This window comes from Rhamphochromis longiceps, linkage group LG23, assembly GCF_057381845.1.
Source record: "Rhamphochromis longiceps isolate RC_006_pf linkage group LG23, R_longiceps_female_GT1.1, whole genome shotgun sequence".
Classification (NCBI taxonomy): domain Eukaryota; kingdom Metazoa; phylum Chordata; class Actinopteri; order Cichliformes; family Cichlidae; genus Rhamphochromis; species Rhamphochromis longiceps.
Genome location: NC_140578.1, coordinates 4,145,201 through 4,166,582, shown reverse-complemented (window position 1 = coordinate 4,166,582; position 21,382 = coordinate 4,145,201). Strand labels below are relative to the sequence as shown.

The following is a 21,382-nucleotide window of genomic DNA, read 5'->3' as shown; positions in this document are numbered from 1 at the left end:
GCTGTTTCCAGAGGGAAACAGTTGCAATTGCATTCGAATTCTCCTAATGCTTTTTCTAAATTCATTGTGAATCTTTGGAACAGACAGAAGGTATAGGTCTGGGGACCTAAGACAATAACTTCCCACATTTTTCTGTAATTAGGATGCGATCTAGCAAGAATAGTTTTATAAATAAGAACACAGCAGTGGTTGAGAGAGTCTATGAAATGACAAAGCAAACCATCGACCTAAGCATACAACATACAGTGGTGCGTCAGAGTTTTAAGGTTTGTAATAAATCTCCGTGCTCCATGATAGACAGAATGTAAACATTCTGAAGATGCATGCAAATACACGTAAATAACATGACCATAATCCAGGACTGACACAACGGTGGAAGCAACGGTCTGGTTCTTGCCTCAAAAGACTGTTCGTGCATCAACTATAGTGATGCACGAACAGTTCAGCGGCTCGGTTTTGTCAGCATTTGAAGCAAATATTAAATCACCCAGGCTTTGTTTCCAGCTAGCAGTTTTCTCATTTTGTGTTTATTTTTCTTTAGCTTAACTGTCAGTCTGTTTAGCATGTTTTAATATAAAGGGTTTTTGTCAGGGAAGAGTTCTCAAGAGTGCAGAAATAGGTGTTACACAACACTTTGTGAAAACAGTCAACTTACTGTCATGTAGACAGTTCAAGCCTCAGTAAACATTTGCCTCAACAAGCAGTTTGTGCTGTCACTTTTAACCGAACTGCCAAAGACTGTTTTCATTTTGGTAGCTTTGAAAGTACACTTTATCTCTTCAGTTATTTTTTTTCACAAGTCTTTTTTCCCCCAGTTAATGAAAGTAACAACTATAATAACATTGTTCCCAATTGGCTGTATCATTTCTTGTACTTCTTGGCACGGGAGAGCATTATTACACAAGAAGGTTGTCCTGTCTTTATCATACATGAAGATTGGCACTATATGAGTCTGAACTGCTTTTGCTTTGCATGTTAAGATTTAAGTTAGAAACCGTATAAACAAAATGTAAAAACAAATTAGCTCCACTTTATTCGCTGCTGAATAACGTCCATGCATTTGTTCCATCTAGTCCAGACTCTTGTCATCGATTATCAGGTTGTTCTAAAAGCTTAGCTTAGTTATGCTGCTTTAGGTTCGGGCTGCTGGAGGGAATTCCCATGATGCACTGAGCATTTCTTCTCCTCTCAACTCTTTTCACCTGTGATACGTTTGTGCCAAATCTGCACATCGTTGCTTTCTGTATGCTTTCTCCTGTAGTTTGCATTATCCAATCCTCGATGAGGTTCTGCTGGACACCTCTTCCTGCTGAAATGCAGTTCTTCTTCCCCACACTTGAAAAGTGTGCTACATTTGCTACATTTGGCACATTTGGTAGGTTTCCTGTTAATACTTTTTTTACTTCGGTCTTTTACTATGACAGCCAGCGATAAAATCCTAAGAATGGGAAATGCAATACTGTGAGACATGGTATAAATATGCAACAGTTAGAATAAAACTTAATTAAATAAGAATCTGCACCATAGTCCTACACTGTCAAACTCCTAAAATCCCAGCAATGAGAAGGGCCACTGTGCAGTTTGTGCTTTTAGTTATGATATTCTGTCACATTGCAGATCATTTATCTGCACTTTACTCAAGAAGTACTTTGAATGCAGCACCCAGAGTAAAAAAACGAAGTTCTGTAAATCCTCGCTTCTGCCCCCGTGTTTTCACTCCGAGGCTGTTTTTCGTGGCATGGTTTGTTCTGGTAAGCCTTTTCTTCGTTACAGACATGCCGACATGTCACAGAAGGAAAAGCCTAAGGCTAAAAAATAACATTGAGTTCCACTTTGGCCCTTGACATTCGTAGTCCTTGAAAAGAACACAGCAATTTTTAGAAATGTGAGTGTTGGCCTCTCGAGTAAAGTACAAGCATTTACTTTACTGTGATATACAGGAAATTAGAAAGTGTGTGTTTGCTTATTTTTAAGAAGTCAAGAGAAAGCCCTGTTTCCTGTTGGAAATGACACAGCCCTCAAGCACAAAGCGAGGTCAATGAAGCTAAATCCTTTTTCCAGTTTTGGTGTAGAAGTCTGGCCAGAGTGTAGACACTAATATCATCTAACTCTGACTGCGAGCCAAGCGTTTTCAGACCTTTTTAACCTGGTATCCTGGTAGCCTGACCTCATAAATGTTCTTGATGAAAGCCAGGAAATTCCCATGAGCAGGGTTCCAGGGCCCACGAAACGCGAGGGCTTTTATAGCTGCATATTTGGAGGTGACTGATTCACAATCAGATATTTGCTGAATACAGATATATGGTATCTAAGAAAGCAGCCCCCGGGTTTCTCCCACTGTCCAAAGGCATGTTTGTTAGGTTTAGGTTAGGTGTGAATAACTGTCTGGCTCTCTGGACTGAGGACCTGTCCAGGCTTCAGCGCCCCTGCAATCCTGACTTGGATATGCAGCTAAGAAAGTGGATGGACTCAGAAGTAAAATTTATAAAGTAGCCACATGTTGCAGCCACAGACCTGCAGGACGTTCGCCATCTGATAGATGCATATTGAGAATCTTGTTTGTATCAGCGTGTTTCAGAGGATGCAAGAGGGACTCATTCTTCAACAGTGTGTACTAAAAAATGGACAGTGTGTTCGTATCTTCTTTGTTTGTGCTGGGAACTCCCATGTTTTAGCCACTCGGTGGTATTTACACGATTGCTTCTTGGCTCCAACATTTAAACCAAGAGCACAAATATTTACCACTAGAATATTATCCCTGGCAGTGTGATCTAGGCCTTCCTGGAAAGTAATATAAAGATTGACAAAAAGCAGAAAAGTTCAATGTATCAAAGGGAACCTGCCATGCTCTTCGTCTTTTGTTTTGTTTTTGCATGTATATACTAGTTTAGTAGCGGATGCTTATGTTATACTTGGCCAAAGTTTCATATAATCAAGTCAACTTGTGTACAAGTAATCACTGTGAGCCTGGAGCTCCAGTTAGAAGGGTTTTCTGATCTTGGCTCTCTGTGTTGTTGTTTAGAATAGATTTCTGTAGTATGGTCATGTATGAAACAGTGAGAGCACAGGAGCCCCAACACCTGCTGTTCAAATCATCTGTTTGCAAGGAGCAGCCAATCAGGAGTACGGTGGCTTAAAGGGACACAGGTGGTAAAATGGCTTTAGACAGAAAAGCCCAGCATGAGATAAAGGATCTGGACTGGATGGGTAAAATTTATGACAACTTCTCATGTAGCACCAAAAAGAATCTCTTCTCAGGAGTGGTATAAACAGTAAATGGTTGCAGCTGGTATTAGAAAACACACAGTAAACCAACTTTGGCCGCTGTCATACATCTGGAAAGCTTTAGTGCTGTGAGACTGGATCAGTGTTTGTGTGAAGAACTGTAAATCCCAAAGCCAAACCTCTCTCCTTGGTCTTGTTCTCTAAACATATAATTTTGAAGGCGATCATTTTCATGCAAGACCCCCTGCATGACTCCGTCCTAAACATGCGGTGCAGCCAGTGTGAGACTGAAATAGATAAACTCCAATTTTATCTTCATTTTTGTCAGGCACACCTTGTCTGCGAGGAAGTTTGGCGATTCGCGAGATGCATTATCATGAAAGGCATTGTTGTACATGGGGTGTGAGTCAGTTGCTTAACACCAACTGTCATTGGGTGGTACTGACATGTGTGTTGACGAGCGTGAGATTCCCTTTGCCCACTCCAAAACAAGTGGCATTCAGGGATGAAGTTGGAGCGCTGACAATTCTGAGTGGGTGTGGCACAAGATAATTTGGGGGAGGGCACAGCATGATGTGCAATATAAGAGTGCTGCTCTTATATGGACCAACATTTTTCCTTCTAGGACATCTTTTGAAAGACTGGATGTGATCAGGTACGTTTCTCTGAAGGCTGATAAAACAAGCAGCTTGTGCTGATCTTTCACAATCTGGATTTTATAGAAATGTTTTTATGTGTTCCACATGTATTGAGGTTAAGCCAGTCTGAGCGATAACAAAAGAGTAGGGGTTCTAGCTGTAACTCCCGCTTTTTTGCAAAACATCACTCAGAGTGCTTGAAGAGGAACAGCTGTCAGCAGCTGGAAGCCTGACAGGGGTCAAAGACACGACTGTATTCTTTCACAAGAGCTTGAGGGGAGGGATATGCTTTAGAAAACAATTGAATGTTTGCCCAACATTTACAAAGCAGTGGGAGTGATAGAGTCTAGCTCCAACTTTCAGTTTGACTTTGCTCTTTGTCTCCTTGTGTTTGTGCAGTGAACAACACATCAAGAACAGCAGCAACAGCAGGAAGAACAACAGCAGCCATGAAGTTTCACGCTCTTGTCTTGATTTTGCTCTTCGCCTGCATGTACCTGAGTCTCGCACAAGGTAAGTGCAACAAAAATGGTCTGGTTTCACGTCACAAACTGCAACATTTTCGTTTAAATTTGGAATGTTTACAGAATGCACCGAAACGCAACCATGCAGATTTTTACAGTATAGCTGATAAGCACTATCTGTGATAAGTGGATCAGTAAAAATATGCACCCATAGTTGGTTTGAAGTGAGCATTACTATGTGCTGTCTTGTTTTAATCATTTCCCCATGCCACATTCCTTTAAAACGTTTTAGTGAACGAGATAAATGCTTCCGCTCCGAGCCCTTTATCACAACGCTTTAAGCGCAATCTGTCATCTTGACTTCATGTGGCGACTTTGCTTCAGATTTAAGCAGCAACAGAATAAGTAAAGTTAAAGATAAAACAAATTCATAAAATAATGGATGTTTATGTCTAAGAAACTGTCGTTTTTGGACGCAGCTGTAACATTAGAGGAATACAGACATTAAATAATCAATACTTTTGATCCATTTATATGTGTAGATCTTTTTAGTAGTTGTGTACTGTAAGAATCTAAAAGGATCCTAATACTTTTTTAGCCAAAATATAAAAGCAGTCATTGAATTTCCAGTATTTTTAGACTTTAGCGCAGCTCTGTTTTTCATGTAAGACCACCGCTGTCAGGTTTTAGGGCATTTGCAGTCTTTTCTCAACCAATTTTCAATGCTGTGTTTTTTCTGAAATCACTGAATGCCCGTTTTTCCCCCTTGATGGGTTCTTGGACCCCAATGTGCCACTGCATTTAACAAATCCTGGAAGGACTCCTCGTCTTAACAAAAGCTGGCTTTTTCTTTCTTTTTTTTCTTAGTGCATGCTGTGAAATCAGTTGCAGCCTCTGCCAAATATGACAGTTCGTTTTACATCAAAAAAGTAGCTTTACTGAAATGTAATAAAAATTAAATATATATAAATTACAGTATAAGCATTTTGGCTTGGCGTTTACACAAGGCTGCTTCATCCAGCGGAAAATACATTCAGCGATGGTAAAGATAAGGTGATAAGACCGTGAAAGGCAGCTAGATGGCATGCACTCGCTGATGCCAAAAACTCTGTTTCTGTTCCCGAAATAGATCTGTGCTACTTTTATTGGGCAACATGGAAATTCTCCCGGACACTGCTGGCCGAGGTCCAGATCTGTTAAAATCCTCAAAAGGCCCAGTTATATAAATTCTTTATCGTGGATGTATGGATTCTTAGACATTATATTTTCCTTTTTTGTTCTAGCAAATAGTCCAAAAAAATAACACAGGACTAAATCGGGACCAAAAAGAGAAAGTTACGTTTGTTTTCATAGGCTTTGGGCAACGAAAGCCACACACACACACACACACACACACACACACACACACACACACACACACACACACACACACACACACACACACACACACACAGTGATTGCTCAACTTCCCCAAGAGCGACATTTTCAAGTGCGATAGTTTATAAATCTCTAACTTACTTTACAGGCTCGTACGGGAACTGCTGCCTCGGCTACGCCAAAGAAATTAGAAGGAAGGCAAACATCATCAGTTACACCAAGCAGGAATCAGATGGTGATTGCAACATCAAAGCAATTTTGTGAGTATCAATTTTTAAGTCCTTAACCTTTGACGCTTGCTGACCATTTGCTGTTCGCACATCGTTAAATTCCACCATAATAAATTAGCAAAAGTCCTGTTTACTGAGGAAGTGACTGATCCACATGTGTGTCCACGACTTGACATCTCTAAATAATGACGTCCATGTGTATGTTTAGGTTTACGATGAAGAGAAGGCCAAAACCTGTGTGCGCCAACCCAAATGACGAATGGGTCAAGAAGGAGATGGGGAGGCTAAATCCGCAATAGGTAAAAAGATACAAAACATACTCTCACAATGACATACACTCTCAGTGACAATGCACATTAATCATCATAAACCCTGTGTCTTTGTAGGCCACCAAAAGGAACAAAAACAGAAGGAGAGAGAGAACAGCGGTCTCTTCAGGCCTCTGTCAGGCATCGTATATCATCTTTAACGAGATGGATTGTGTTTCAGTAGATTAGGCATTTCCTGTTGCTGATGGTGAATCATGTACACGGTTCTCTGATACAGAAACAAACTGTATTCTTAAAGTTATATCCAGTATAACGAAAAGTCTTTTATATGAACAGTCTATGATAGTGTTCCCTTCTCTGTGATGTGTAGCACCTGCTAGGAATGAGCCACTCTTTGGCAGCTTTGAAATGTGAATAAATGTATTCTGTATGTGAGAAAAGAACGTGTGCAAAAAAACACTTTAAGACTAAGCTGAGTTTGTTTTGTTTTTATATATACGTCTATATCTACGACAGAGTTCCTAATTTTTGTATCAGCACTCTAATTGTACTCTGTGTTTTTCTATTGCAAATAAAGTCCAAAACAAACAAAAACTCTGGTTTCCATAAAAGTGAATAATTAATTAGAAATGCATCCAGCTGCTTTAAATCATTTTGCTTTGTTCTAGTGTTTTCCGGAAGATTCCAGTAAAAGGAGGCCAACTCGCCTTTGGTCCAGTAATCTCGAACATATTTTTTTACCCTCAGCTTCAGCTGATAATTGACTACATGAGCCATCTGTCAAAGCTATAAAAGAAGCTATTTGTTCTACTGTACACTAAATCCAGTGTTCACTAGCTTGATGAGAACATCATTAAGATAAAAGTGAATGCGTTATCTCAACCGTTCAATCCAGATGGGATTAAAGCACAAACTTAACATACTTCACGTCTGTCTTAAAACAGCAGTACATGCTGCCAATGAAAAGCTCGAGTGTGTTTCCATTCTTAGTGAGATGTCCGTATTACTCACAGTCATCCCATGAGGATGTATTTAATTACCAGTCACAACTCAAGGAAACCTGCTGAAATTCACTTGGGAAAAATAGCGATAGTTTTTGGTTTTAACTACAAGTCCTTAAGTGAAAAACTCAAAACTAGACTTGATTAAAAGCGATTTAGTAAATACAAAACTATAAAAATCAAATGAAGCATAGCTTTTATATATGTATTAAACGTCAAATGTAATAGAAATAAAAGTATCAGAAAATGCAGAAAAGTGCATTATTATATATGATAGCAGGTCACCTTATTAGGTACAGCTCCTAATGCATATAATAATCATGTATTTAGGCATATAAATGTGGTCAGATGACCCAAAATTCAAACTGAGCATCAGAATGAGGAAGACTTAAGTGATTTTGAGTGTGGCATTGTTGTTGGTGCTGCTCATGCTGGTTTGAGTATTTCAGAAATTGCTAATGTGCTGGGATTTTCCCACACAACTGTGCGTGTGGTTTACGGAAAATGATCTGAACAAGAGAAAAATATCCAGCATGCAGCAGTTCTCCTGGGAAAAATGTCTTGCTGATACCAGAGGTCAGAGGAGAATGGTTAGACTGCTTCAAATGGAGAGAAAGGTAACAGCAACTTTTTCTTTTTTTTGCCTGTCCCGTTTGGCTCTTTTGCCATCAGAATTATTGTCTAAAGGCGAAGAAAGATGCCCAACGGATTTACTTTACCAAATGGACCATCCCAGCCTTGCGGTATTGGTCTATTTGATTCACCTTTTATTACTTATTTTATTTTCACTTGCTAAATATGGGACAGACTTGACTGGGGAAAAGAAAGGGGAGAAAGAAAGAGGGAATGAAAAACAGGGACGGGGATAAAGGGCAAAAAACAAAAAACAAACAAAATAAGCAGACAGAAAATACATATATCAATTACCTGGATCACCTGTGGAGAAAGGAAAAAGAGAAAACAAGCAGAAGAAAAAAAAAGAGCAACATAATAAACAACATCACGATGATCTATGGGAATATCACAGTAAATACTAAAAATTATTGTGCAGCACGTAAGATCGACAGCGCACAGTGTGCTTTGAGGTAGGAGCCAAAAAGGGTGTAGTTTGTGTGTGTGATCACCCGTGTGTACACCTGTGAGCATGAGCACACTTGTATTTAAAAGGTTCCTTCATGTAATGATCTGTTAGAGGGTGTGGGGGGGGGGCCACAGCCCCCTCCTCCGGGGCATGAAGCAGGTATGGAGGAGATCAAAACTCCAGACATCCAGAGGCCCCCAGAACACAAGAGACCAAGGAAGACCAACAGAGGGGCAGCCGCGCCACTGTCCCAGAAAGAGCTGAGGAGAGCCCCAGATGAGGGGTCACTCAGCAGCCGCGGAGCAGAAGCCAGGGGGGGTTGCAGTGACGCGCCCGTGAGCTCTGCCGGCAGCCAGCTGTGCCTGAGTGACCGAGCCCCAGGCCGAGAGGCTGAGGGCACCCCACCCCTGAAGTGGCCCGAGCGAGCCCCAGGCTCCAGGCTCCTACAAGCAGCCACCAAGGAGTGAGCCGGTGTGTACCTGGACCCCCATCCCCGGACGCAAAGAACCACCAATGCACCGATGTCTGAGGGAGTCCGCCACTGGCAGGGGAAGTGGTGGTAGGGGGAGATAGGCCTCCATACCTTGGAGGGCCTGAGATGTCCCCAGAGAGGTGGCGTCTGATACCCAACCTGACATATAGACACAGACATACAGGCACACACAGATACAAACATCCATTCCCCCCCTCATGCTCTCATATGCACTTACTCCACACTCAACCAACGTGGAGACAGACATAAAGAGACGCTGTACACCCGATCACACTCCCCAAGCGTACTCTACAAACCGGGTCTAGGTACCCTTGCCCCTGGAGCAGGAAACTGCACCCAGACCCAGGTGGTGTTACCCTTTTCCCTGCGGTGGGGAGAAGCAGACCGCCCCGACTCGGCAGCAGCAGGGAGGCCCCACATTCCAGACCCCAGTCGGACGGCAAACTCCTCCTCCTAGCCCCCCACTCCAGCAGGCCGCAGAGAACGGGGGTGAGAGAAGACTCCAAACCTCCCTCCGCCCGCTCATATGTAGTGTTGATGCATGTGTGTTCTAAGGTGCATTTAAAACCTAGGAGGGCTTGGAGCTACCTGCCAGAGAGCAGCATGTAAGCGCATAGTCCCTCCTGATAGCCCTCAGTGTCTACGTGTATTTAAAATTGAGAGGTGGGCAACGACGCCAGGGGTGGGGTGTACACCCTGATGGTAATTTGGATTCCGTGTAGTGTGCCCACCCCCAAGATCCTATATGTATGTGTAATGAGAGTGTGAGTAATGTGAATGTCTAAATTGTGGGATAAAATTGGGGCACAGGCAGCCAGAAGGGGACAGAGGGGGGGGATGCCTCCCCTGCACCCTGGTGACACACCTTTACCCGAAGGCCCTGCATGTGTGGGTGATTGTGGTGGAGCGGGAAGGGGGAGGCAGCTGGAGATGGAAGGAAGGGAGGGGCAAGTGACCCCTCCCTGAGGCCAGCTCCCACACTGACCCCAGTAGGCACCCCCATACTCTGCAACCCGCCAGGGAAAGGGGTCCCAGGCCCATCCTGACCGGGGCCCAGTTCAGCAGCGCCGCCTGGCCCCGCAGAGCCCAGGACAGCCTACACGACCCCACCTCAGAGAAAACTGCACCCACCCCTTCATCCACTCATCTTCCAGACTACACAAGACAATAGACACCCAGGCTGAGATCTTCCTCCACCTCTCCTATATCTCCTCCTCCTGCAGAGTGAGTTCCTGAAGAGAGGAGAGCTCCTGCAAGATGTAACAGCCTCCCCCACCAGTTGAAGAGCCCCCCAGGTGGCTCAATGCACTGGCAGCACCCCGCGCCAGGGCTGGGCCCCCATACACCCAGCCGCCCACAACCCGGCAACACACCAAACAGGACCCAAGCCCCAAGGCCCAGCCAGGGCCCCAGCCCAGAGATGGAGCACCCCCAGAACCCCACGCCCGTCCCGGACCCACCCAGGGGCAGCCAGGCTACCAGGTCAGTAACACACATCCGTCAGCACAGACCCTCCCCCAGCCCCGCTGCACACAGCCACGAGGAAACAGTCACCTAAGAGCCAACAGAGCCCTTAATAGGCCATGACAGCAACCCCGGGTTGAGCCCTCCAAGGAAGGTGACAGCAACTTAAATAACCCCTTGTTACTGCCAAGGTGTGCAGAAGAGCAGTTCTGAATGCACAGCATGTCTAACCTTGAAGCCAATAGACTAATCCTGCTGGTGGTGCTACTGTAATGGTAGGGGGGATGTTTTCTTTCTATCGGCCGTGTAGTACCAGTGCTGTGGTGTTGGTACCATTGGGCTTACCTGAGTTTTGTTGTAGACCATGTCCATCCTTTTATGACCACAGTGTACCCATCTTCTGATCGCAGCTTCGAGTAGGATAAACCTCCATGTCACAAATCTCAAATCGTGTCAAACGGGTTTCTTTAACATGACAATGAGTCTGTTGTACTCAAAGGAACACCACAGACACCACACCTCAGTCCAATAAAGCTTCTTTAGGATGTTTTGAAATGGAAGATTTGCGTCATTGAGGTTAAGCCGATAAATCTGAAGCAACTCTGCGATGCTATCATGTCAATATGGGCTAAAATCTCTGAGGCATGCTTCCACCACTTTGTTGAATCTGTGCAGTATAGAAAGGAGGCCTAACCTGGTACTAACAAGGTGTACTTAATAAAGTGACAAGTGAGTTTAGCATGTTAGGAAAGAATATATTCAAGACCTCCTTAAAAGGAGAAACTATTATATCACCAAAACTGGCCTCATTGTGCATTTTATCACCTCATTTTGTTTTACAGCAGCCTTTTAATTTATTTAGGACAAGCTTTCCTTTTTGGAGGAATGTTGCGTTAAGGTTTATAGATAAAACACCCACACAGAAGTCTACAGATTGAAACTTCTTTACATTTTTACGCACCATGTGTGAACAATAAAGTTTACACAAAATGTATTTGAATAAAATTCTGGCACAGGTCTCTTCAGCATCAAAGGATCACAACATGTGTTAATGGAAGCCCCAGTCGACAGCGAATCTGATTAATTAATCTTGCAGTACAACCAAAAAGCAGAAAGTGGTCTTTTGAGGGTCCAGGAGGTCTGGGGCCAACTGTTTTCCAACAGTTTATGATCCAGCCTTGCAGCTCCTGCAACATCTGGCAGCCGGGGACAACGTTCATCCCTCACACATCGAGACGTCAGTCATTTCGAAGAACGTGATGGATGTATTGGGAAATGTCTCCAGACGTCAGCACCAATTTCAGGGTATCATGGTCTATCTAAACCACATGTCCCTGAGTGAAAACACAGCCAAGTATCTTTTTAATCAGGTCCTTAATCCTCCCACACCCGCACCCCAAATCCTCAACTCACATTTTTTTCCCTTTCCTTTTATTCAACTGTTTACTTTCAAGCTTGTGCGATAGTGTGTGTAGACATGTTCGACATGAGGACATGACATTAGCCTCCATAAAACAGGAAGACTGATCAATAAACTACACGAGCAGGCAGAAACATTTTTCTTCAAAAACGTAATACTCACTCGTTTGTTTGTTCTCTAAGTATTTCTGGGGCTGATTCGCAGAGTCAACAGTTTAGTTAGTTAGTTTAATTTCTTCAAGCTGGAACAAAATCCTTCCTCTTCTTTGTTCACTCAAATGTAGGACACAAAAAATGGAAAACTTTGTCTTTAATTTTCCCAGCATGGAAGGATAGTCGGCTTCATCAGTGAGTTGCTCAACAAATTTTGTCATAATTTAGAGCTTAACTTGACCTCTTAATACCAGTGCTTGGTGAAGAGAAGCAGAGGTCTCTATATTTGGCACTGTGTTGATAAGACCACTGAGAAATGAAGATATCTGAAGCTGGAAAATTCTCTTTGAATATGAGTATATGCTCTGCTAACACTCACAGGTCAGTGCCCACTGGGGTGACTGGTTTTAACTGCTGATCCCAGTAGATCAGAAATTATTATGTCTTTAACGCTGAAATCCTTTCAATGAGATAATAATTTAGCTCTCACATGAATCACCAAGTTCAGATAAGGATGCATACTTTAGTGTTGGTGTAATCAACAACGGTTGAGTACAGGAAACAGACAAACTTCATTACTCGTCCTCATAAAGCTGCCAGAGTTTCACAATCGATTGTCTTCTCGGTTCAAATCATATTTCTGTGAGAAAAGTAAACTAGTTAATGTTCAAAGAGCCGCAGCTAAACTCTGAAGGTGAATGTTGCTCATCCTCCTCAGTTTTTACGTGACAGACTTTAAACAGCTGTCTGTGCTGCAGGTAACAAAAGTGCTGAACATTTGTTGTAGTTTTAAGAAATTAAACCCTGAGACGTGTTACGTCTTGCTCCTATTTGACAGACACTTAACTTTCTCTTCTTTCCTTGGAAGAGCGCTCACATTCAATGGCTTCAAACAAACAAGCAGCTGCATACTGAAACCAATCAGTGCAGATAAAAGCAGCTGGCTATGCAATAATAAATATAAATTAAGGGTCTTTGTTCATGCTGATATCAAACTAAAACTAAACCATTTATCATGTCTTAAAGTGAGGTGGTTTAAAAGGTAACGACTTTGGGGAACTTTTATTTCTCTGGTGGAGAGATTAGGAAAGAGAATAAGCAGGGAGGTGCACATACATATGTTTAACATGCAGTCCACTATAATTGCAGTTTTCTTTGTTTTCTTTTGCAAAAAACCTCATAGTTAGTACAAATTGCCCATATTAGGAATGTACTGTTTACTATTTCACAACCATCTCTGCTCTGATTTGTCATTCATTCGGAGCTCAGGGGTTCTCTTTTACTGCCAAGTACCATTTCCAACAAATGCAAACTTGCTTACGAAGACAAAAACTTGGCTCTTTGTGATAATCCCAGAGGATGAGTAAAGGTAAAAGCAGAACATTAATAATGTGAAAGGAACAAGTGTAAGAGAAGAGGGAGAAAAGCAAAAAGAAAAAAAGACTAAGACTTTGATTATTATGTGATCATATGAGCAAATTCATAGATTTGTCCTTCTGGTCTCCGGCTTTACATCGCACAGAAAAATCTTCTGCTTTTGTTTGGTGAAGCTGAGTGATATGTCACGCTCATTTATCTTTGAATGTAAACTCTGGTGGAAAACAAGCAGCTTACTTTGCAGCCATGCCCGTGTAACCTTTTGAACCCCTTTTTTCTCAATGTTAAGTTCACAAAGAAAATTAGCGATTAGATCTGTGAGCAGTTTAATGAATGACTCTGCTGAGACTTGATGATAAGAGCTTTCTCAGGTGGAAATGATAACAGACACTTATTGCCCACTGGTACTGAACAAGAGCAGAGTCATAAATAAACAGCGAGTCAGGACTAATTCTTGGCACTTGTTCGGATCTTTGTGATCTCTCTATATGTCAGCGCTTGCCCGCGCAGTGTGTTCACATTCTTGTGCGAACAGGCTGCGGGTTGAGGGCTAAATATTTTATTGCAAAATATAAAGCTTATGATAGTGCCAAATACCCATCAGAAACAGAGCAGGTGTGTGCAGTCATTGACAGGACTGACGTCAAGTTGTAATGTTACTGGTCCCAGAGCTATACCTGGTTTAGAGAGACTGCTGTACCCTCAGGGAGAAGTGCAAGTGATGGGAAAATGAACCATCATTAACTGGAGAGAGAGCCAATTCGTTTTTATATGCACTTGGGGTGAAATGACACGTTATGTTCGCAGTGCACACTTTCATTTTTCATAAACTCCTTTTACCGAAAGGGCTTGAATTGACTCCAAAGTCAGTTCCTGAGAACTGGCTCGAGAGTCGAGGATTTATCGAATTTCAAGGCTTACAAATAAAGAAGATCTCATTTTGCATCCCAGTAGAAATTGCAGTTTTTAACAATATAAATCTGGAGTCTTGCATGCAGCAGAACGAGACGATCACATTGTCCTGTGATAACATGCCTCCTGCTGGAAGGAAAGAATCGGGGGAGGATGTCCAGATGAGGAGATTAGAGGGGAAACAGTTTTAAATTACTGTTTGAAAATAACTTTATTCTGTTTAATGAATCTGGCCTTAATCTTTGCTAGAATTACTGATACAGCGTGGCTTGAAGCTCAGGGCAGCATCCCTGGAGGATTTATGAAAACATTGCTTTAAAATGTGAGCAAACATGAGAATAATTTACAAAGATATGAAAAAAATAGATATAATAACACCAAGGTATACTCTCAACATTCATTGTGCGCTTGACTCTCCTCCTTAGTGAACAACGTGAACTGCATTTATAATCACTTTTACGTCACATGCATACCCAATGAAGGCATTTGAGGCATTTGCTGTAATGCAAATGCGGTAGGCTAATTTTACAATTTATTTTTTGTTTTCTCTCTTTTTCTTATATTTCCTCCTGATACACATTTTCTTTTTTACTTTCTGTTGGGCCAAGCATGTTCCCTTGTGGCTGTCTCATTAGGCTTACCTGGATTAGGTCAGATTTATGTCCTGACTAAGAAGGATTGGAAAATGCTGATAGCCATTTAGTGATTGATAGGTGTTTTGCGTCAGTAATCTTGCCGTTGGTGATGTAATCACAGGCATGTCCTGGTCTATGAGCTGTAATTGATTTACAATGTGGAAAACAACTGTCCACTCTGACGTCCACATCCACTGCCACTTCAGTCTGTGTGTAACATAATACCTGGACTGCATGAGAGCGCACACATGTGATAAAGTCGCTTTGGTGCCACAAATGAAGGAGTCCGGTGCAGCTCTTTGTCGTTATAGTATTGCACATACAGTGGAAGGATTGTGTTTGTCAACTGATGCTGCAGACCACTTGCTCGGACTCTCGTACTCATCTGGTTGGAGCACAGAGTAACCCACAGCCTCGACCAACCTCCTCTTCTGGACTCGATGGAGGAGGATCCGATAGGCCCCTGTCAGTGGATTCCTGCAGTCCAAGCAGGGGTTATTCTGGAAATGAAGCGCCACGACCCCGAGATCCGACAGCAAACTCTTTACCTCTTGCTCTTCCACGCACAGAGTCTGATTTGTCTGTGCAAAGTGAGCAGGAGACAGTGGCAACGGCGTATAGGGACGAGGGAACTCAATCCCCTTCAGCCAAGCACTGTCTGAAATCTGCGTTAAAGAGGAGCGATCAGCAGGCACAATCCGCAGCATGCCTTTGATGACCAGCTGGCACGGATCTGGCACATAAGAGGGGATACGGTAAGCCCCCTGGAGGATGCAGCGCTTCAGCCTGCCCAGATTTTCCCCATAAAAGGGTAAAGTTGCTGTTGTCATGAAGTACAAGAGAATACCTAAAGCCCAAATGTCTGAGTAACATCCGGAGTATCCCTTTTCCTTAAAAAGTTCAGGAGCAGCGTAGGGCGGAGAGCCACAGAAGGTGGTGAGAAGCTCAGCAGGGCTGCTCTCTGTGCTGAAGCCAAAATCCCCAACTTTGATGCAAAAGCTGGTGGTGTAGAAGATGTTCTCCGGTTTCAGGTCTCGGTGGATGATGTTGCAGTCGTGCTGAAATGTGACACACACATGGACAATTTTAGAAAGAGTTCTCCTTTAATGCTCACAGAGAACGCCAGCGCACTGGTTTATTTCTGCACTGTGGGGCAAAACACTGATATAGCAACATTTCTTTGCTTCATCTTATGATAAGTTATTAATGCATTTGTGTTGGATATCTACATTTTGATTTAAAGAGGATTGATTTTTCACTCTGCTCATTTTGATTTTTGGACCCTATCAGAATAGCTTTGCAGTCAGTGTCAGAAGTCAGTTTGTGTCCGATTGACTGAGGCCACTCTGACATTTAATATGAGCAGCTGCTAGCACTTAGCTGATCCCATTATTTGAAACTTTGCCCACTATAACAGCTTAACTAACCTATTGTGAAGAAAATGAGACGCTCAGAGGGGATAAAGACGGACAGGGAACTAATTAACTATTATTATTATTATAACACCCACATGCACTGATGAAGCATTGTTTGGCCTGGCCATTCCAGGATACATTTTCCTTCTGCTACACAGATGTGGCTCATGTATCGAAATCTCCCGAATCAATAATTTTTACAAAGAAAAACGTTATTGGGAGCAGATATTGTGAGTTACTCATGACTCAGACACCTAAATTACATGCTTATCATCTGTCTACACTGCAACTATCTATAATACACTTTAACTAATATTTATTTATAATGCATCTTCTGGTTTTAGTTTATTTTAACTGAATTAGTGACTCTTAAACTGTTCTCTTTGTTTACTCATCGAGTGGTCAGTGGCGCGGTCTCTGTGCTCTACCCTGCATGTCAAAGTATCCTTTAACACGATACTCAGATTTGACCCAGTTTCACATTCTCATCTCTACTTATTGTTAGAGGCCTTAAGGTTTCAATCTGATCACGTTAGTCTGGCACATTTTGAGTCAAGCTGGGATTTTTTAATTCATTCCATGCTTTCTCTCCACATTTCAATCAGCGAACATATCACAGACTCATGCTGTGACCAAGGGTGAAACCGAAGCTCACCATATGCTTAACAGCAGAGATGATTTGTGCGAAGACCAGCTTGGCTTCCAGGTCGTTAAGCTTCCCCCTCGTGGTGATTCGAGAGAACAAGTCTCCACCGCTGCCGTACTCCATGACCAGATACAGCTTCCGGCTCGTCTCCATCACCTCATAAAGGCGCACTATGTTGGGGTGGCACAGCTTCTCCATGCAGCTGATCTCTGAGGAAGTCAGAGGCTGTTTCTTCTTATCCAGATGCAGCTTGTCCATGATTTTAACAGCTACTCTCTCTGAGACAGGAGAAGGGGAGGGAGAAGGCTTAGCTGTCAGTGACAGATTTAAAGAAGGTCTGATGAGGTTAAGGACTGAAATAAGGACGGATGTACATTTAGGAGATTTAAAACAAGAACAGACGAGACGCATCTGATCAAAAGGAGGGGAATTAGCTTTTAATAGGATGATTGTTGCAGCGTTTTTTAAAGTCTGCACTGATTTATGGTGCTCTTGAACACTTATTCAGAACACTGGAATGTGAGTGAAGCAGGAATGAGTTTGAAACACATAAAAAAGATGACTAACGGTGACTGAATAACTGGGACGAACATCCTAAATAACTGACGGTTCTTTACCTTTCGTCAAGGCATGGATGCCCAGCCTAACTGTAGAGAAGTTGCCTTGCCCGATTTCTCCACGCAGCTCGTAAAAGCCGATCCTTCGACCGAGCACGAGGTCATTGACGATCTTCTCGTTGTGGGTCATGTCATAGACGATCCTCTCAAACGGAGACTGCGCTCTCCTCTCTGCGTCAGTCAGCTGCGGGGTGGCACACGTGGCAGCAGAAGCCAGGGGCTTGGCTGGTTTTTGCGTCTTCGGAGAGTCATCTTTGGATTTTTTGCTCGTTTTCTCTTTCGGCCATAGACGCATTTTGACGGCTTGGAAGTAAAAGCAAAAAAAGTGTGAAAACGTTGCAGCAGTGCTGCGTGAAATAGCAGAAATATTAGGATTTCCTTTAGATTTGGACCGAGACGACATCGCTTCTTAGACAAACACCTTTGTGTGTGCAAGTAGAGCTGTATGGGACATGGATAATAAGGTTGACCTCCATGCTAACTTACCTGGTATGTAACTGTACATCCCACATAAGTCAAAACATCAGGTCTGTATTCTGCCTAAATTTAACCCGAGTTTCTATCTGCACTTTTAAGCTGTCAGTGGATATTATTGAAAATGATGCTATGATAGACAAGAATGTGGCAAACTGGGTTTTAATTTATTTTGCTATCACTCATCTGCTTATGTTATATTCTTTTGCTTTAGGAGAACAAAAACAAAGTATAATCTGAAATGAATAAAACTGAATCTCTTCTCCTGGTTAGAGCTTCCACTCACACCGTTTCTGAAAATACTAACATTGCACCTCTGCGGTGTTAGTGTTGTGACCACTATGCAGGAAACAAGATTTCTGGATCACGGTAAATGGATTTCAATATGTGTGTTTTCATTTTTAATGGACAAAAGCAGGATGTTGACCGTTTTTTCTGCTCTGGGAATTGAAGTTTTCATTTTTTTGGACACAGTTCTTAAGAATCAGCACGTTAATTACAATTTTTTTTTTGATAGTGTACAAATTTCTCTCAAACAGAACAATGCTTTGGCTCGAACGATTGCCTCGTACAGCGTTTCTTTTGTTTTTACAGGAAATTGTGCAGTACAGTCTGAGCATTGCATAGAGTCTCAAATCTGACCCAACAGTCAGGTCAGGTGCCAGACCGGCTACTTGAATCCTGTGTGGGCGTCTTGGAGAGCACGCATAACCTCTCAAAAACGACTGTGAGCAAAATGAACCAGCCAGTCAAGTATTACCAATAATAATAAACAAATATTAAACATTACAGTGTGATTATGTTCTTCCTCCTCTTGGACTTTGTCGATCAAATATAGCCGAGGATTACTTGGGTTTTTTAGATGGAGAATTAGTGCCATTTAGCTTGCAGACAGCTATTTATAGGATGCTAATGAAGACTAGACTGGCAAAACAAGAATGAACAGAGTTGCCAAATTAGGATTACACTTCCACGCTGCGTATGAAACTGAGCAGGCAGATGATTATTATCAGCATTTGGATCCATGTGAAACTGCTTTTCTATTATTCTTGTTAAATCTACCTGTAAATGTAACAGCTTGTATGACTGGAGCGATGTAGTCACTGTGAAAAATAATAGCAATGAATGAGATTTAATGAGTAGCTTTGAACCATCTTTTGTGGAAAATTCACATATAAGAGTGGAGATATATTCAGTTGCCAATCTGGCGCTTCTGAAATAAAATACAATTTTAAATCATCCAAATATGGGTTTTCTAAATCTAATCACCAAGGCTACAGTTGATAAGAGATTTTATACAGATGATTTAAAGTACTTTTTAAAAAAGTACATCTAATTTTAAAAACAACATGAAAAAGAAACGAATCACATTAGCTGATCAATAACAGTAATAAAACTAAAATATTTTACCTGTGAGCTGCGAGTCCTTCATATCTCTTCCTCAGAGTGTAACACCTGACTGTGGCTGAACATGTGAATGGAGCTTCAGTGGACTAAAGCAGTCCTCACAATCCTATTAACAGAGTGTATTAGTGGAGTGCTGACATGACCTGACACAATGGAAATGATGCAAAGATACTTTCAATGAATAAAAATAAGCATGCCTGCTTTCATAATGATGATAATGCTCATGTAACTTACACATGAAAGCAAGTTCGTGGGCGTTCTTTTCATTAGACCATATTTATTGTTTGTCAGATGGCAACGTCAAGCTCTGACAAAAAATATATAAAAATATTATAAATAAATAAAAACTAAAAAGTGTTTTAATAACTTTCTGGAATAAAATAAAGTGCTAATGAAAACAGCTTCATACATTAAAATATTCAGGTAAGAAGAGTTTAATGTGCTATTTAGATACTCTATTGCAGGTGGACTGGAGCCTATCCCAGCTACTATAGGGTGAGAGGCAGGGTACACCCTGGACAGGTTGCCAATCTGACACAAGGCTAACACAGAGAGACGAAAAACTATTCACATTCATCCCTGTGGGCAATTTTGAATCACAAATTAATCTTTGGACTGTGATAGAGCCAGACTACCTGAAGAAAACCCACGCAAACACGTAGAGAAACATAAAAGAACTAGCAGATTACTAAAAGCCCAGCTTTAAGCTTTAATAGCTCTTTAAGCTCTTTAACACTTTAAAGCCTGAACCATATTAAGCATATTAATATAGTGATTTTCTCAAATAACTGCCAGAAAATTATTTTGTTTTGCAAATATAGCGTTTAGGGAACCTTCTGATGAAATAAGAATAAATTAATTAATATTAATTAATTTAATATTAATATCTTATTTGCTACATCTGGCTTTTTTGCCATTTATTCCTTAAAAATGCATATAAGGGAAGATGTTTTTATTTATATAGGCAGAAGAAGAAGGTTTGTGGGTCTAACACTGTACTCATCGGCGAAAGTGACAAGTTACCAGAGAATCATAAGCATTGCAGATTTTGGTGATTATGAGGGAAACTATCACAAGGAAAATAAAGCGGCAGTATATTCTGAAATAGAGGTTTTGTAGACTTTTGATTTTTTTTTTTTTCAGTTTTACACAGGAGAAAATATGATGTGAAGAGACACAGACATATATGTCTGTCATAATTGGCTAAAAAATGCTAATATTGTCAGATATGGATGAAAAGAAGGTTTGAGAATCTATGAATTCATTCAATTGAAACTCAAACACTGCTGTCAGATAAAACAGCAGCTGAAATAACAGAGAATTAGTTAATAGAGACTATCACATGAGACCATAAGAGCAAACTTCAGCTTCCCATTAATCATGCTGTATTCACATAACAAGAGAGAGCTTAAAAAGATTGCAGGTGTTGTGATATTAGATGGTAAAGTGTTCAGCCATAGCCATACACCACATCCACACTTGGATGACCTCTGTGTCAGCTGATGAAGGAACCCACACAGTGCGTTGAATCTAACAGCAACAATAATCATTAAAAATAGAGCTAATACTGGACACCAGAGACAAACAAAACTTCAAATGAATACAATTTTACTGACTTGTCATTAAAGTCTTTATAAGCCATTTATATTTCACAATAGAGTTCACAATAAGTTCACAATAGCGTATACTGATGCACATTACTATGCAGTTGTTTTTAATAGTTTGTTCCCACTGCCCCCTAGTGGAAATATTGAGGAGTACAGTTGAGTTTTCCCACTTTTTGGTAAATGTCACAAAAAAAATAACATTTAGCGCATACACAAAATAATGTAAAATTACAAAGTTATAAAAACGATATATTTTAACCATACAATAGCAAAGTGTTATTTGTGGCCAACTTCACCTGCGACTTCGTGTCTACACTCGGACCCCTTGGTTAGTAGGGCTCCGGCTACACCCCGCTATCTAGGCGGCAATGTGCGGTGAATGACGTTTAACTTTAGCCAATAGTGAGGCCTGGATTCACAATCTGTCCAATCACCGAAGAGGATTAGTTGGCGGGGCCTGCACTCACTGACGAATCAG

General features: G+C 41.7%; 2 protein-coding genes across 4 annotated transcripts; one reads left to right on the top strand and one right to left on the bottom strand.

The window, feature by feature from the left end:
* Positions 1-3,775: 3,775 nt before the first annotated feature.
* On the top strand, positions 3,776-6,797 carry LOC146641036 (C-C motif chemokine 20-like). 2 transcript variants are annotated; one of them, XM_085398084.1, is made up of 5 exons: positions 3,776-3,880; positions 4,263-4,376; positions 5,853-5,964; positions 6,143-6,233; positions 6,321-6,797. In XM_085398084.1, exons 2-4 carry the CDS (start codon positions 4,313-4,315, stop codon positions 6,231-6,233), a joined length of 267 nt encoding a protein of 88 aa, XP_085254210.1. In that variant the 5' UTR covers positions 3,776-3,880; positions 4,263-4,312; the 3' UTR covers positions 6,321-6,797. The 2 variants fall into 2 exon arrangements, with proteins under 2 accessions (XP_085254210.1, XP_085254209.1); XM_085398083.1 differs by lacking the exon at positions 3,776-3,880 and having other exon boundaries at positions 4,209-4,376.
* A 7,541-nt stretch (positions 6,798-14,338) lies between these two features.
* LOC146641035 (serine/threonine-protein kinase NIM1) lies at positions 14,339-21,259 on the bottom strand. 2 transcript variants are annotated; one of them, XM_085399276.1, is made up of 5 exons: positions 21,201-21,259; positions 19,301-19,403; positions 17,417-17,719; positions 16,809-17,077; positions 14,339-15,796 (listed from the first exon to the last, which is right to left on the bottom strand). In XM_085399276.1, exons 2-5 carry the CDS (start codon positions 19,320-19,322, stop codon positions 15,044-15,046), a joined length of 1,347 nt encoding a protein of 448 aa, XP_085255402.1. In that variant the 5' UTR covers positions 19,323-19,403; positions 21,201-21,259; the 3' UTR covers positions 14,339-15,043. The 2 variants fall into 2 exon arrangements, with proteins under 2 accessions (XP_085255402.1, XP_085255401.1); XM_085399275.1 differs by lacking the exons at positions 19,301-19,403; positions 21,201-21,259 and having other exon boundaries at positions 17,417-17,831.
* Between the last annotated feature and the right edge of the window lie 123 nt (positions 21,260-21,382).

What these genes read in the sequence shown, in the direction of transcription:
- LOC146641035 (XM_085399275.1), bottom strand. Translation starts at nt 17,819, where the DNA reads ATGTCGTCTCGGTCCAAATCTAAAGGAAATCCTAATATTTCTGCTATT. An exon ending in CATCCATGCCTTGACGAAAG is followed by an intron (nt 17,078 to 17,416) that starts GTAAAGAACCGT and finishes CTCCTGTCTCAG; the next exon opens with AGAGAGTAGCTGTTAAAATC. An exon ending in TCTCTGCTGTTAAGCATATG is followed by an intron (nt 15,797 to 16,808) that starts GTGAGCTTCGGT and finishes GTCACATTTCAG; the next exon opens with CACGACTGCAACATCATCCA.
- LOC146641036 (XM_085398084.1), top strand. Translation starts at nt 4,313, where the DNA reads ATGAAGTTTCACGCTCTTGTCTTGATTTTGCTCTTCGCCTGCATGTAC. An exon ending in GTACCTGAGTCTCGCACAAG is followed by an intron (nt 4,377 to 5,852) that starts GTAAGTGCAACA and finishes CTTACTTTACAG; the next exon opens with GCTCGTACGGGAACTGCTGC. An exon ending in TGCAACATCAAAGCAATTTT is followed by an intron (nt 5,965 to 6,142) that starts GTGAGTATCAAT and finishes GTGTATGTTTAG; the next exon opens with GTTTACGATGAAGAGAAGGC.